A 15,302-nucleotide genomic window follows, 5' to 3' on the forward strand; every position below is an offset into this window, starting at 1 on the left:
CTCCTTTAGGCTCAGGAGGGTCTCTTTTTTGTGGGTGGTGGGTGGGAGGTTTCTTTCTAATTTTATTGGTCTTTTTATTAGTTTTTCTAGTTTTATCATTTGGGCTGATTTATAACTACTAAAATGTCCGATGTGTTGTCATTTCCAGTTCCTACACTTATTTTTGGTCCTCTTCCGGGTGCATGAGTTCATACTTTGGTTAATTCTTTATATTCTTTATAGGGTTGATTTTAGAAATATGACTCAGACTATTAATTTTGTCTCTTGGAATGTTATTGGCTTAAACCATCCGATTAAATGGAAAAAGATTTTTAAAGTATTCGGAAGACTGAAAGCACATATTATTTTTGCACAAGAAACTCATGTGAGGAAAGAAGACAATCAACATATGTTTAGGTTTTGGAGGGGTCAACAGTACCATTCAAATTCGAATGCCAAAGTAAAAGGAGTTTCAATTTTTATTGACTCCTCTATTACATTCGTTCAACACAATATTATTTCGGATCTGAATGGTAGATTTTTGTTAATTACTGGGTTACTTTTTAATAAGAAGGTTGCTTTGGTTAATGTTTATGCTCCAAACATGGATTATCCTGATTTCTTTAAGTATTTATTTACTTCTCTACCTAATCTAAATGAATATATGTTAATAATGGGTGGTGACTTCAATTGTTGATTAAATCCTTTGCTGGATAGATCTATATCCATTCAGACTTTACCAAATAAGTCAGGCACTTCTATCAATTCTTTTTTGACTGATACTGGAATTTTCGATATTTGGAGATTTCTACATCCTAAGGACAAAGAGTTTTCATTTTTCTCACATGTCTATCATTCTTACTCGAGAATTGACTACCTTTTCATTGACTCTCATTTTATTTCATCTGTAATTGGTTGTAATTATGACATTATAGCCAACTCTGATCATGCTCAAATGAAACTTTCTATTAAATTAATGGACACACCTCCTAGTACTAAGCAATGGTGATTTGATTCTACCTTACTACAAGATCCGGAATTCATTAAATTTATAAAGGAACAGATTGATTTCTTCTTTTCAACTAATTCCACAGATGAAATCTCCTGCAGAACACTTTGGGACACTTCTAAAGCATATATACGTGGACAGATTACCTCCTATTCTGTTGGTTTGAGAAAACATATTAAGAAGAAAACTCTTTTATTGGTTGATAAGATTAAAGAAATTGACAAGAAATATTCAATTGCTCTTAGTAAGGAGCTTTACAAACAAAGGGTTGAGCTTCAAATAGAACACAGTTTGTTACTTACATCTTCGATTGAAAATCAATTAATGAAAACCAGAAGTGATTTTTATATACATAGTGATAAATCAGATAAACTGTTAGCTAACCAATTGAAGAATGCTTCGGTTAAATGTCAAATTATTAAGATTCGCCAACAGAATGGTGAACTGACAGTTAATCATGATGAGATAAGTAAATCTTTTCAAGATTTTTATACCTCCTTGTACATTCTGAATTTCCTCATGATCATAATACCATGCATGATTTTTTTAGGGAAACTGAATTTTCCAAAATTATTGTCTGAAGAACATTTAATATTAGAAACTCCTATTATGGATGCAGAAATTAAAGGTGTTATTTCCTGTATGAATTCTGGGAAAGGACCAGTTCCAGATGGGTATATAGTAGAATTTTAAAAGTTTTTTTCCTCTACTCTTTCTCCTTGGTTATACAGAGTTTTTGAAGAAGCAATTAGACTAAGTAAACTATCCCAATCTTTTTATAGAGCTTCCATTTCTTTAATATTGAAAAAAGATAAAGACCCTACTGGCTGTGCATCCTATAGACCAATATCTCTATTGAATGTAGATTCCAAGATCTTTTCCATGTTATTGGTGACCAGGCTGGAAAAGGTGTTACCTCAAATTATCTTGGAGGATTAAACTGGTTTTATTAAAAATTTTTATTCTTTTTTCAATATTAGGAGATTATTGAATATTGTTCGTACTTCTTCACGCAGTACCTCAGAATGTGTCATTTCATTAGATGCTGAGAAAGCAGTTGATGGAGTTGAATAGCCATATTTATTTACTGTGCTTGAGAAGCTTAATTTTAGTCCGACATTTATATCCTGGATTAAATTGATATATCATACTCCAGTAGCCTCAGTTTTTACTAATAATCAAAGATATCCCTTTTTTCATGTATTTTGGGGTACCAGGCAAGGCTGTCCTCTTAGACCACTATTATTTGATATTGCTCTGGAACCTTTGGCAATTGCTATTAGAGAATAACCTAACATTTTTGGCATTACTCGAGGGATAGATATACATAAGTTATCATTACATGCAGATGATCTGTTATTATACATTTCTGATCCTGAAAAATCCATTCCTGCAGTTATATCATTATTGGCTCAGTTTAGTAATTTTTCCGGGTATAAATTGGATCTTAATAAGAGTGAATTGTTCCCCTTAAATAGACAGATTCCAATTTATTGAAATTTACCTTTTAAATTAGTTAATGACTTTTTTATATACTTAGGGATTAAAATTACAAAAAGTCATAAGGAGATATTCAAGGTTATTTTTTTTACCCTTAATTGATCAGATTAAATGTTTACTAATTGGTCACCATTGTCTTTATCTCTGATAGGTCGGATTAATGCTATTAAGATGATTATTTTACCCAAGTTCTTATATATATTTCAAGTGGTACCAATTTTTATTCCAAAATCCTTTTTTGACAATGTTTATTCAAAAATTTCCTCATATATATGGCAGAATAACAATCCTAGATTGGGTAAAAGATATTTACAGAAGTCAAAGAAGGAAGGTGGATTGGCTTTGCCTAATTTTAAATTTTATTATTGCGCAATTAATATTCGATATTTAAATTGTTGGTTAAAGGATCTGGATTTATCCCCTAGCCCACATTGAGTAAATCTGGAAACTAAATCTGTAAAAGGATTTTCTTTGGCTTCTATCTTAGGGACTTCTCTTCCCTTTGCTCTTTCTAAATTGCATAAATGAATCGACAATCCGATAGTTAAGTACACTTTATGTATATGATTTCAATTTCAGAAATTTCTTTGGGTTGAATCAGTTTGTTTTATCAATTCCTGTTGTATTCAATTTCTTTTTTCATCCCTCTATTTTGGACCAAGCTTATTCAGCTTGGAAGATTAAAGGTATACTATGATTTTCTGATTTATTTTTGGATAATTGTTTTATGTCTTTTGAACAATTATCTAATAAATATAATTTGCCTAGATCTCATTTTTTTAGATATTTGCAGATTAGGAATTTTTTAAACTCTGTACTTCCTACCTTTCCAAATCTTGTTTCTTTGGGTATTTTGGAGAAATTGTTAGAACCATATCCTTTTCAGAAATGTGTAATATCAAATGTTTACAATATAATTATGAAAATATGTTCAGAGGCCTTTTATAAGATTAAAAATGATTGGGAAAGAGAACTTAACCTTACTATCCCTATTGAGAATTGGGATAAAATTCTTCAATTAGTTAACTTATCCTCTATATGTGCTAAACATTCATTGATACAGTTTAAAGTTGTGCACAGGGCTCATATGTCCAAGGATAAATTGGCTCATTTTTATTCCCATATAAATCCTATATGTGACAGATGTCATTCTGAGATAGCTTCTTTAACTCATATGTTTTGATCATGTCCGCTTTTGAAAAAATATTGGAAAGACATTTTCGATATTATTTCCACGGTATTGAACATTGATTTACAACCTCATCCTATTACTGTAATCTTTGGTTTACCAATGATAGAGTCAATTCATTTATCTTCTTCTGCTTGTCAGATGATTGTGTTCCTTACATTAATGGCTAGAAGATCTATTTTGTTGAATTGGAAAGAAATTAATCCCCCTACCATATTTCATTGGTTTTCTCTAACTATGTTATATCTAAATATGGAAAAAATTAGAAGTGTCATATATGACCCTTCTGTTGAATTTGAAAAGACTTGGAGGCCATTTATTCAATATTTTCACGTGATGTAGTTCGACCCTGTTCCAATCCTATTTTGATTATATGCATGTTTTCCGGTTGTGATTATATGTATGTTGAGAGGATCGGAGTTGGGGACACTGATGATTCTTTGTCTTTTTGTAGATACTATAAACAGCCCATTCCCCCCCCCTTTTTTTCTTTTTATTAGTTGGTGGTTAGTTTGTTAGATTAGTTTTTCTTAGGGCAATAATTTTTTTATTTTTTTCTCTTTTCTCAACATCATATATCTAGTTTTTTGTTGTTGTTTCTTTTATATGATAGTTGTGTCATTCATGATTTGGGAAGACTTAACTATATTGTACTTATTGCTTGTGCATCCTTTTATGTTCATTTTAATTTTGTAATTTCGTAATCCCAATAACTTTGTATTAATCTTATCATGTTGATATTAATAAAAGGATTGAGAAAGAAAAGAATTTCTGGCTCAGGTGAAGATATCTTCATGCCAATTAGACCTCTCTCCTGGCCTTAATGACCTTCTCTGTCGATGGAACTGATCAGCCTGACAAGGCATGTTGGTTCTGGGCGCACAGCAGAGAAGCCCTGGTTCGTCTCCAGTGCGCTTGTAGGACCTTCTTTGTCCATCTCCTGATCAGGGAAGGGTGGGGGCTGGAATCCCTCCTCACGTTCAAAAGGGAGACATACCCATGGAGGATGACTGGCATTTATTTTGGGTGATCCCTGCCCAAACCAACTGGGAGCTCCAGGATGTGGAGCTGGAAGAGGCAAGGCAGCGCAGGGTTGTCTCCAGCCCCTGGTTCACTGGTCTACTCTCTCAGTTTGGCCATGGGGTTGGGGGGCGAACACCAGATGAGAGGCTGGCCGTGGCTCCTACAAGACAGTAGAAAGCTTTCCAAAAACAGGAAGTAAACTGTGGTCCACAGTCAGACACTATGTCTTCAGAAAAGCCATGGAGCCTGAGCACATTTTGAACTATGAGTGCAGCAGTCTCTAGAGTCTACAGGAGCTTGGGAATGGCAATGACGTGGACAGCCTTGGAAAATTCATCCACAATGACCAAAATGCTGGTGTTTCCTTTAGATGGGGCCAGCCAATCTGTCTTCCACTCATCTCCTTCTCTTTTGCGAAGGAGATTGTAAGCATAGCACAGTTCAATTTTGGAAAACATGGTTGTTTGCTGGAGATTTCGAATGCAGACTCCAGCGGGGGAAGAGGGTAACGATTCTTCACAGTGATGTTGTTCAGGGGCCAATAGTTGATGCAGGAACAGAGCTTGCCATCTCTCTTGTTCACAAAACAGAAGCTGGCAAGGTTGACGAATGGGTAAAACCCATGGCCAATGCCTCCTTGATGATTGCCTCCATGGCCACTGTTTCAGGACGAGATGGAAAAGGGCTGGCCCCGAGTAAGACTAATGCCAGGTAGGAGATCGATGTCACAGTCATATGGCTGGTGTGGGAGTGGGGTGGTGGCCTTCCTTCTACTGAAAACCTCAAGGATATCCACATATTCAGCAGAATCCCTGACAGGTCCACATCCTTAGATGATGTGAACACAGGAGGGGATTCATGGAATGGAGCTTGAGCTGCAGCCAAATAGGTAGACAGGCATGTTGGGTCCCACTCTTGGGACCAGTTGATTCATGGGTTAAGCAGGGATAAGTAGTGGAGACCAAGTACCAGAGGCATTTCAGATGAATCAACCAGATAGAAAGAGATTTCTTCATGATGGTTGTCTTTGAGCACAAGTTGGAGTGGTTGGGTGGAAAGGTGGATCTGACCAGTGCCCAGAGGTCAACCATCCATTGATCTTTTCTCTTAATTCCTGAGTCTGAACTCCCCATCTTTGAGTTAGAGAGATGTCCATGAGATTTCTGGCTGCACCGGAGTCGATAAACGTCTGAAGTTTGTGGGTCTGAGACCCCCACAACAAGGAAGCCGTGAGCATTACACAATTAGGGGAGGCTAACAGAAGAATGAACTGACCCATGAGAACTCCCCTCCCTGCTGATGAATATCCTCTTTTACTGGATGCTTGGAACATGCTGCCCGGAAGTGTCCTGGGTCACCACAATAGAGGCAGGAACCTAGTCTCTTGCACTGATCTCATTCCTCCTGAGCCAATCTCAATCTTCATGAGACTGGTGCATGCGCTTTACTTGCTTAGACGCCTCCTTGGACAGGGTGCTGGGTGGTGATGGAAGGAGAGATGGCGAGGAAAGACAGTGATCAGATGGCGCATAGGAAGCTTGAAACATTCTTTCCCTGCGCCACTCAGTTACTCAGTCATCAACTTGAATAGCCAGATTAATCAGGTCATCCAGACTATCTTGCCTGTCCTGGACAGTGATTGCATGCCAAACATCTGCGTTCAGACAACGTTGGAAGGCAATTATGAGAGATCGCTCATTCCAACCTGTCTCTACTGCGAGCGTGCAGAATTTGACTGTATAGGCTCTCACCGTTCCTCTGCCTTGGCACAGGTCCAAGAGTTGGTCGGCAGCCTCCTGACCCCGTATGGGCTGTTCAAAAATCCTTGTTAATTCTGCCACAAAATTTTGGAATGACTGGGCCGAGGGGTATCCTTGCTCCCATAATGTGTTGAACAGGCTAAGTTGAGATCCATCTGGAAGATTGACCATGTATGCCAGTTTTTGCGCATCATCACCAAAACGACCAACCTGGGCATGGAATGTCAGTTTGCATTGGGTAGTAAAATTCCTGTAGCCATCCAAATAACCAGAATATTTGTCTAGTGGTGGAACAATTGGTTCCTATGAGTCTGTGGGAGTCCAAAGGTGGGAGTCAGTTCTGGTCCGGGTGAAGGAGCGGGAACGTTAGTAGCAGAGATTGTCAGGGCAGCAGCAAAGGAGGACCTGTGAGATGTTGGGAGTGGGACTGACACAGCCAGAAGCTGCTGAATTGCATTGATGAGAAGGTTAATGGCTGTCAGGTGATGCTGGCTGTGCTCAGTGAGCTCGTGGACAGTGGCCATGAAAGTGGAAATTGCAGACACCCGAGTCTGATTGTCTGGTGAGCTTTCAACCTTTGCAGATAGGAATGATACCTGTTCCTCCAGATGAGACTGGGCTTGTTTGTATGAGATTTTCTGTCTCATTGCTTCCATAACCACTCAGGACAGATTCAATTGCCTGTAGCTCAACCCATATCTGACCAATGAATCTCAGGGTGAAGGTCAGCTGCTTTCTCTCTGCAGGATGTATCTTTGTGTGGTTGAGCCTTGCTGCCGCTACATTCAGATATGGCCTAAGTGTGCAGAACAAGAGACATTGAAACAGGTTGATAGTTCACAGATGTTAATGTGTACAGAGTTAGAGAGAAAAGAAAACAATAAATGCTAAGCCAAACAGGGCCATTAAATAAATGGAAAATGAATCCCATACTGCAGCTGAAAGGAATAATTAAATATAAAATGAAAACTGCTAGTCTTCAGAGTCAGTTGACTCAACAGTTCAATTTCTCAGGCAAGGCAGAATGCAAGCAGCCAGCAAAACATTGCTGTGCTGTTCTCAAGTCTTGACAAACACTACAATGAAAAGAATAGAGTTAACTACCATCACAATGAAATAAAAATTAGCTGACACGTGCATATTCACAAGTGTAATTGCTGTTTCTGTTGTGCTGTCAAATCCAAAGTTGTGACAGACAGTTTGCTTCCAGAAATGGAGACAGAGATCAGGAAAGAGGAGGGATATGTTGGAGATAGATCAAATTAATTTAAGAGCAAGGTGGAAGTTAGAGGCAAAGTTGATGAAATTGAGCATCTCAGCATGGGTGCATGAAGCAACACCATGGTTGTCATCAACATAGCAGACGAAGTGTTGGGGTGTATTACTGGGGAAGGCTTGGAACATGGTATGTTCTACATAGCCAGCAAAGAGGCAGGCATAGCTGGGGCCTATATGGGTGCCCGTGGCTAGCCCCCGAGTTTGGAGAATTGGGAGGAGCTTAAGGAAAATTGTTGAGGGTGAGGACCAGTTCTGCCGTACGGGTAAGGGTGGCTATGGAGGGAAATTGCTTGGTTCTTTAGTCAAGAAAGAAGCGAAGAGCTTTGAGGCCTTGTTGAAGGCAGATGCAAGTGCCTAGGGACTGAACATACATTGTGGAAATGAGACAGTCAGGGCCAGGTAATTAAGTATTACTGAGGAGGCTGAGGGCATAAAATGTGTCATGGATTAGATGGGAAGGGACTGAACCAAGGGAGACAGAATGGAATCGAGGTATGAGGAACCAAGTTCAGTAAGGCAGGCGCAGGTAGAGACAATAAATCTACCTGTGCAGTCCAGTTTATGGATCTTGGGTAGGAGGCAGAAGTGAGTGGTGCGGGGTAGGGGAACAAAGGGGTAAGGGAATTTTGTACCAATGGATGGGAGTTCTCCAGAGCTGATGAGGGCGGTGATGGTGTTGGAGACAGTTTTCTGATGGTCTAGAGTGGAGACCCCTTCAAGGAGTAGGTAAGAGGAGGTGTCTGAGAGTTGCTACCTGGCCTCAGCAAGGTAGAGGTCAGTGCACCATACTACAACAACACCCACTTTGATACTAGATACAGCCCAGCCCATCGAAGGTAAAGCTTTTCATTGAGTACTCCTATAAGGGACACTGTTGCAGGAAATCACCATCCATCATGAAGGACTGTGCCATCCAGGCCATGCCCTCTTCTCACTACTGTTATTTGGAAGGAAGCAGAGGAGCTTTAGGCCCCACTGCACCAGTTATTATCCTTCAAGCATCAGGCAACTGAACAACAGTAGATAACTCCATCACACCAACACTGAATTGATTCCACAACCTATGGACTCACTTTCAAGAACACTCCAATTCATGGTCTCAATATTATTTATTACTTATTTATCTCCAATTATTATTTTATTCGTCTTTTGTATTTGGACAGTTTTTTGTCTTTTGCAGATTGATGGTTTGTCCTTCTCTGTCGGTGTGTGTTTCCATTGATTCTATTGTGTTTCTTTGCATTTACTGTGAATGTTTGCAAGAAAATACATCTCAGTATATGGTGACATATAATGTATGAGCTTTGAAAATAAACTTACTTTCAACTCTGTCTTTGTAAACTGCTTCCTTCTCACTTTTCTTCTCTTCTCCGGTTATTTTATGCACACCACAGCCCCCATCACCCTGTTTCTTTCCTCTCCTCAACCCATTCAATTGCCCAGCATCCCATTGGTTCCCTTCCCTCACTATTCCCATTTGCCCACCCCAGCTCCCTCAGTTGATTTCATTTTGCACCTTCCTCTCCTACTAGATTCCCTTACCTTCAGCATTGTTACTTCTGTCACTATTCTCACTCTCCACTCCCTGTTCTGCCAGACACTCATCTGAATTCACAGATTGCTTGCCATTTCTTGCTCCACCCCTTTCCCTGCACCTCTTTAAACTGGGTGTGTCTCCACTATCTTTCAGATAAGCCATCTCAAAAAATCAACTGTCCACTTCCCTGAAGAGTGCTGCTTGACCAGTTGAGTTTCTCCACAACCCATTTCTAGTTCCTACACAATTCTAAAGGACAGACTATGCCATGATTTCTTTCATTTTTGACATTAGAAGTTTAAGTAGTATAACAACTGAGTATCTCTTCTCTGGTCCTGTTTGTAAGCATTGGCTGAATTCAGTTCCTCCACCCAGTTTGTTTTGATACACCAGCCAGCACTGACCAGTGGCCATTCGTTAATCAGCTCAGGAATCCTAACTGAAAACAATCATTGTGAGAGCCAATAACATAAATGTTCCAATTCAGGAACCAGAGTCCATGAACATGACTGAAACTTTGCTAAGATTACTATCACTTATCACAACTAGTTCTTACGAACTAAGTACAATTAAATACTGGCTGTGTAATTAATTTTCAGTTACTGGCTGTGTAATTAATTTTCAATGTAAATGTAAGGAAATTGACAGCCTGTGTCGTCAGTTTTAAATCACTACCAGTATAATGCAGGACTGTCTTGTAATATTGGAGAGATTGGTGAAGTCAGATGATTTTTACAATACATGAAGTGGAGGTCTAACGTTAGTTAGAGAACATTCTTGTTCCAACAATATTATTTAATGAAAATAATCTGAAATACTCAAAGTCACAATACATTATGTAATTACTCTATGATTAGAAATTCAAACAATTTGGATGTTGAAGATGGAATTGATAAAGGTGGTTGCCATGGAAATGTGATCAAAGAGTAAGGACACAATTTTGTAATTAAGAAGTTGTAAAGGAAATCAAATAGATTATTTTTTTAGCTAGCAAATGAAGGAAGATGAACTTCTGAATATAATCACTGAACTAAAGTTACAAGAGATCATACCAATGCAAGAAATCTTGAGCAACACATACAAAAGGCAAGAGGAAATCCAGCATCTATGGAGGGAAGTAAACTGTTGATGATTCGGGCTAAAACCCCTCATCAAAACTGGAAACGAAGGGGACAGAAGCCAGAATAAGAAATTGGAAGGAGGAGAAGAAGTACAAGCTAGCAGACAATACTTGAGGCTAGATGGTGGGGGAAGTGGGTGGGTGGGGAGGGCTGATGAATTAGGAAACTGGGAGGGGATAGGTGGAAGAGATAAAGAGCTGAAGAAAGGTGGATCTAATAGGAGAGGTCTGTAGATCATGATTCTGAATGTAAATTTGACAGGTCTGAGTGACATGGTCAGAAACCAAATATAAAAGGCTCAATTTTGTTGGATTCCACTGATTTATTCTATTTCTAAAGTGTCATGAACAAATCATTGAATGTAGCTGAAGCCATGCATTGAAGCAGAGCTACATTTCACACACAAAGCATAGTGATTATGCATGATTGAACTCATGCAGGCTATTAATTAGCTAGAGGTCTTCCCTCTACAAGCTCCTAGCCTTTGTGAATAATGGTCATAATGGAGTTACAAAGTCATTGTCGTACAGCATAGAAACAAGCTGTTCAGTTTAACTGACCAAGATTACCAATTCAGCCTATCCCATTTGCTTGCATTTGATCCTTTCCCCTCTAAGCTATTCCTATCCATGTAACTGTCTAATGACCTTCTACATGTTGCTAATCTACCTGTCTCAACTACTTCTGACAGCTCATTGCATATACTATCCAGCCTTTGGGTGAAAAAGTTGCCTCCTCTGATTAAATCTCCCCCATCTCACCTCTAAGCTGTACACTTTGGTTCGAGATTTCCCAACGCTGGGAAAGAAATTGAATGCATGTTATACACCCCTGTATGATCACCACTCATGCTCCTATATTCCAATGCAAAATAGTCCGAACCCGCTCAGCCTCTCTCCATAACTCAGTCCCTCAAGTTCCTGTGACATCCTCATGAATCTCCTCTGCACTCTTTCCAACATCTTTCGTCTGGTAGCCTAACCAAAACTGAACACAATATTCCAAATGTGCCCTCACCATTATCTTGTACAACTGCAACAAAGCATTCCAAGTTCTGCACTCAATGGCCTGACTGAAAAAGCCAGCATGCAAAAGGTCTTCTTCATCAGCCTATCTACATGTGGTGCCACTTTCAGGGAACCATGTACTGGTATACCTCAGCCCTTCAGTTCTGCAGCACTTCTCAGGGTCCTATCATTTGCAGTGAAATTCCTACCTTCATTGTCTCACAATACCACACTTACCAGCAGTAAATTCCATTTACCGTTCCTCAGTGCAGTTACCCAGCTGATCAAGATCCCTTTATAGATCTGAATTACCTAAATCATTAGCAACAAAACTATTTATTTTAGTGTCATCTACAAATTCACTAAACATGCCTTGTATTTTCTCATTCAAGACATTGTGGTAGATGAGAAATATCAATGGGCCTAGCACTGATCTCTTCAGAAAATCGCTTCTCATGACTTCATAGATATTGGACATCAGAATGGTAATGGGCTGGAGATAGTAGATGATCAGGATAGGAGAGCATGAACAGAAGGAGAGGTTATGGCATGTCAGGATATGAAAGCCTTAACATCAATGGGTATTTAACTGTGGAAATGTTTGGGCTTGGAAGGATGCTGTATTTAAATTTAGTAGATAGAGAGATGAAAAGTATCAGCTGACATAGGAAGTGTTGTTGGAGTGGTGTGGACTGGAGTACAAAGGAAACTAGTGGTAAAATATATGGTTCCCTGAAAGTGGCATGTGTATAAATGAATAACTGTAGATAGGGTGCTGAAGAAGGCCTTTTGAGTGCTGGATTTCATCCATCAAGGCACGAAGTATAGAGGTTAGGATGCTATATTGCAGTTGTATGAGATAATGATAGGCCACATTAGGCATATCATGTTCAATTTTAGGTTTTGCTGCATTGGCTCTGATAAGGTTGAGTCTTTTAAGAAATGCCATTGTCATCCTATCTTCTCTAATTAGGGCCTGCTTCAGTGCTTGTCTGTCCCCAAGAGCATGCAGACCTTTACACATGCTGTGTCGAAAGCAGGCCCGTACATTGTGCTCTCTGTGTACAGGTGACGTATGCACAGAGAGCCCAGACCTAATTTCAGGAGGTACAACACCACTCCACAAGGTCAGGCATAACATTCCCTCATCTTATGCATTCAACCATTGTAGCACACAGCTATTATAGTCTACTTTAGAAGAAAAACAAGGGTGTTTTTAAAAGCACCTACCACAATGTTAAGGATGCATTGGAATGCATAACAATTAATTTGCACTCTAGAAATGACGTCCCTGTTATAGGTCAAATAATGCCATCTCATTATTAATATCTTGTTTCTTTGTAGGTACTTGGGTTTTGTCTGTGGAGCCAAAGCTTCAGAAATGAAACCGTCACTCAGATTCAGCATCTGACAGCGTGAAGGATTGATGAGACAATCGAGGATCGATGCATTGAAGGGCACAGTAAGCAGGCTTCTCCTTACCTGAACTTGACCTGTGCGAAAATGTGGCCAGGTAAAATGGTCAACCATACCACTCTGTGGCTCACGTCAGTGGCTTTGTGCATGCTGGGTCACTGCGGGACAAATTCGACCCAGAACAGATCGCAGCATCCAGACTGGAAAACAGACCATTCTGAAGCAAGCTTGGTAGCCCACCGCCGTGTCAGGCGGGGCTGGGTCTGGAATCAGTTCTTTATTGTGGAGGAGTACACCGGAACTGAGCCACTCTATGTTGGAAAGGTGAGGTTAACCTATTGGGATAATTTTGTCAGGCAACGGAATCATTTTTCTGATAGCAGGCTGGTTAATGCTCACCCTGCTGAGTTTTCTGCAATCTTCTCTGTTTATATGAACTTATATAACTGCATGTATCCAAACAATCAAGGCATTATCTAGTGATAGTGAAATGCTCTGTAAACTGAATGACACTGTTAGTTTGCTAATAATTACCAAGGGCATCATTTTTCCAAACAGCTACTGCCTTTCATATGTAGAAAAAATCATTTTTGCCTTCTGAAGCTGCTGAGATAATACAAGGTCTGAGCTTGAGTCAGTACGTGGGTTGATGGTGTGTTTTAATATCACCTCTCTGGCTGGAACAGGTAGAATGGGAAATATTGCTGGTTTAGACTTTTTTTTCACTCTTATTTTGAGCAGGGCCACAACAGTTGTCTTCTAGCTCATCTCTCTGGGCTTACACAGAACCAGACCCCACTCCCTCCAAGATCAATACATGTTATTGGGCCCCAAACTGCTCTGCAAATCTTCATGCAATAATCTTAACCAGCGTCACCAGGTTAAAGTTAGGTCAGGGAAGTAGCTGACTGAGGAACTGTCTTTTCACCTGGAGCTGCTTTTGATCCCATTTTTAAAGAATTTCCTGATATCTATGAGGGGTGATTGATAGGTTTATGGCCTAAGGTAGAAGGAATCCATTTTAGAAAACCAAGCACATTTGTTTTTCAACATAGTCCCCTCCTATATTTACACACTTAGTGCAGCAGTCGTGGAGCATACGGATCCCTTCTTTGTAGAAGTGGTCCACAGCAGGGGTGATTGATAAGTTTGTGGCTTAAGGAAGAAGGAAATGAGTTATACAGCTCTCGTTACATGCACACACAGTTCGACTCTTTGAGTGATTATGCAGAAAGTTTGAAGTTAGTAACTCCTCGCCTTCTACCTTAGGCCACAAACTTATCAATCACCCCTTGTAAGGATCAGGTAGAAATATTGTTCATGGATAATATTGTTGATACTCATCCCTCTCACTCTCTCCTTCCCATCTCAATCCCTCTCTCTTACCATTCTTCCTACCTCTTTCCAATCCTTCTTACTTTTTCCCTTCCTGCTATGTCTTTCCTTCCTCCGTTACTCCAACTTTCTGCATTCTTCCATCTTCCATCCATCCATAACGTAATAAGACCTTAAAATATAGGAGCAGAATTAGACAAATTGGCTCCATTGAGTCTGTTCCACCATTCGATCTTGGCTGATTTATTTTCATTCTCAAACTCATTCTCCTACCTTCTCCCTGTAGGTGTTGTGACACACCCAGTATCCCTCTTCCTCCTTTCTATGATCTATCCTCCTTCTCTCTCTCTTTTCAGTCTTCAATTAATCAATGCTACTAGGCTGATAATTTCACCCAGGATTTTGTAGAGGGCAGTTTACACCCAGGTGAATCTCAAAATCAATTTTAAGCTTATTTTGTAGAAACCATCCCAATGAAACTTCCTGGGAACCATTGGGAAGAAGCTTCCAGAGTGATCTAGGATGAGCCCCATCCACACTATCAACAGATGACTAAGCTGTGTTCCCAAATAAACCCACAGGGATAAAGTAATCATACTATTCTGTCAGAATCACATTTATTATCATTGGTTTCCTGTATATATCATGAAAATTGCTGTTTTACAGCAGCAATACAGTTAAAAGGCATAAAATTACTGAAAATTACAAAATAAATTAATAGTGGAGTAAGGAATAATGAGGTAGTGTTGATGGTTTTGTGGACCATTCATAATGTCAATTGTGGCAGGGACGAAGCCATTCTTAAGTCCCTGGATGTGGGTCTTCAGCCTCCTGTGCCTCCTCCCTGATGGTAGTAATGAGAAGAAGGGATGTCCTGGACTGTGTGGTCCTTAGTGATGGATGCCATCTTCTTGAGGCACTACCTCTTGAAGATTGTCTCTATGGAGGGGAGGATTGTACCCATGATGAATCTGATGAGTTTACAACTCACTGAAATCCTGTGCATTGGAGCTCCATACCAGACTGTAATGCAGTCAGAATGCTCCCCTCACTACATGTATGGAAATTCGTATGATACTTTGGTGACATACTGAACCTCTTCAAACTTCCAACAAAGTAGAAGCCTTGGGTATGCCTTCGTTGTGACT

At 39.7% G+C, this 15,302-nt stretch overlaps 1 protein-coding gene across 1 annotated transcript in view; it reads left to right on the plus strand.

Annotated features, from left to right (window-relative positions):
• The first annotated feature begins 12,906 nt into the window (after positions 1-12,906).
• Positions 12,907-15,302, plus strand: part of LOC132400103 (cadherin-22-like) — an 845,421-nt gene continuing 843,025 nt past the window's right edge. The window contains exon 1 of the mRNA XM_059981179.1: positions 12,907-13,143. Coding sequence (XP_059837162.1) covers positions 12,907-13,143 — 237 coding nt within the window. The remainder of the gene's footprint in view (positions 13,144-15,302) is intronic.

The sequence above is a fragment of the Hypanus sabinus genome, chromosome 9 (assembly GCF_030144855.1).
Source record: "Hypanus sabinus isolate sHypSab1 chromosome 9, sHypSab1.hap1, whole genome shotgun sequence".
Lineage (NCBI taxonomy): Eukaryota > Metazoa > Chordata > Chondrichthyes > Myliobatiformes > Dasyatidae > Hypanus > Hypanus sabinus.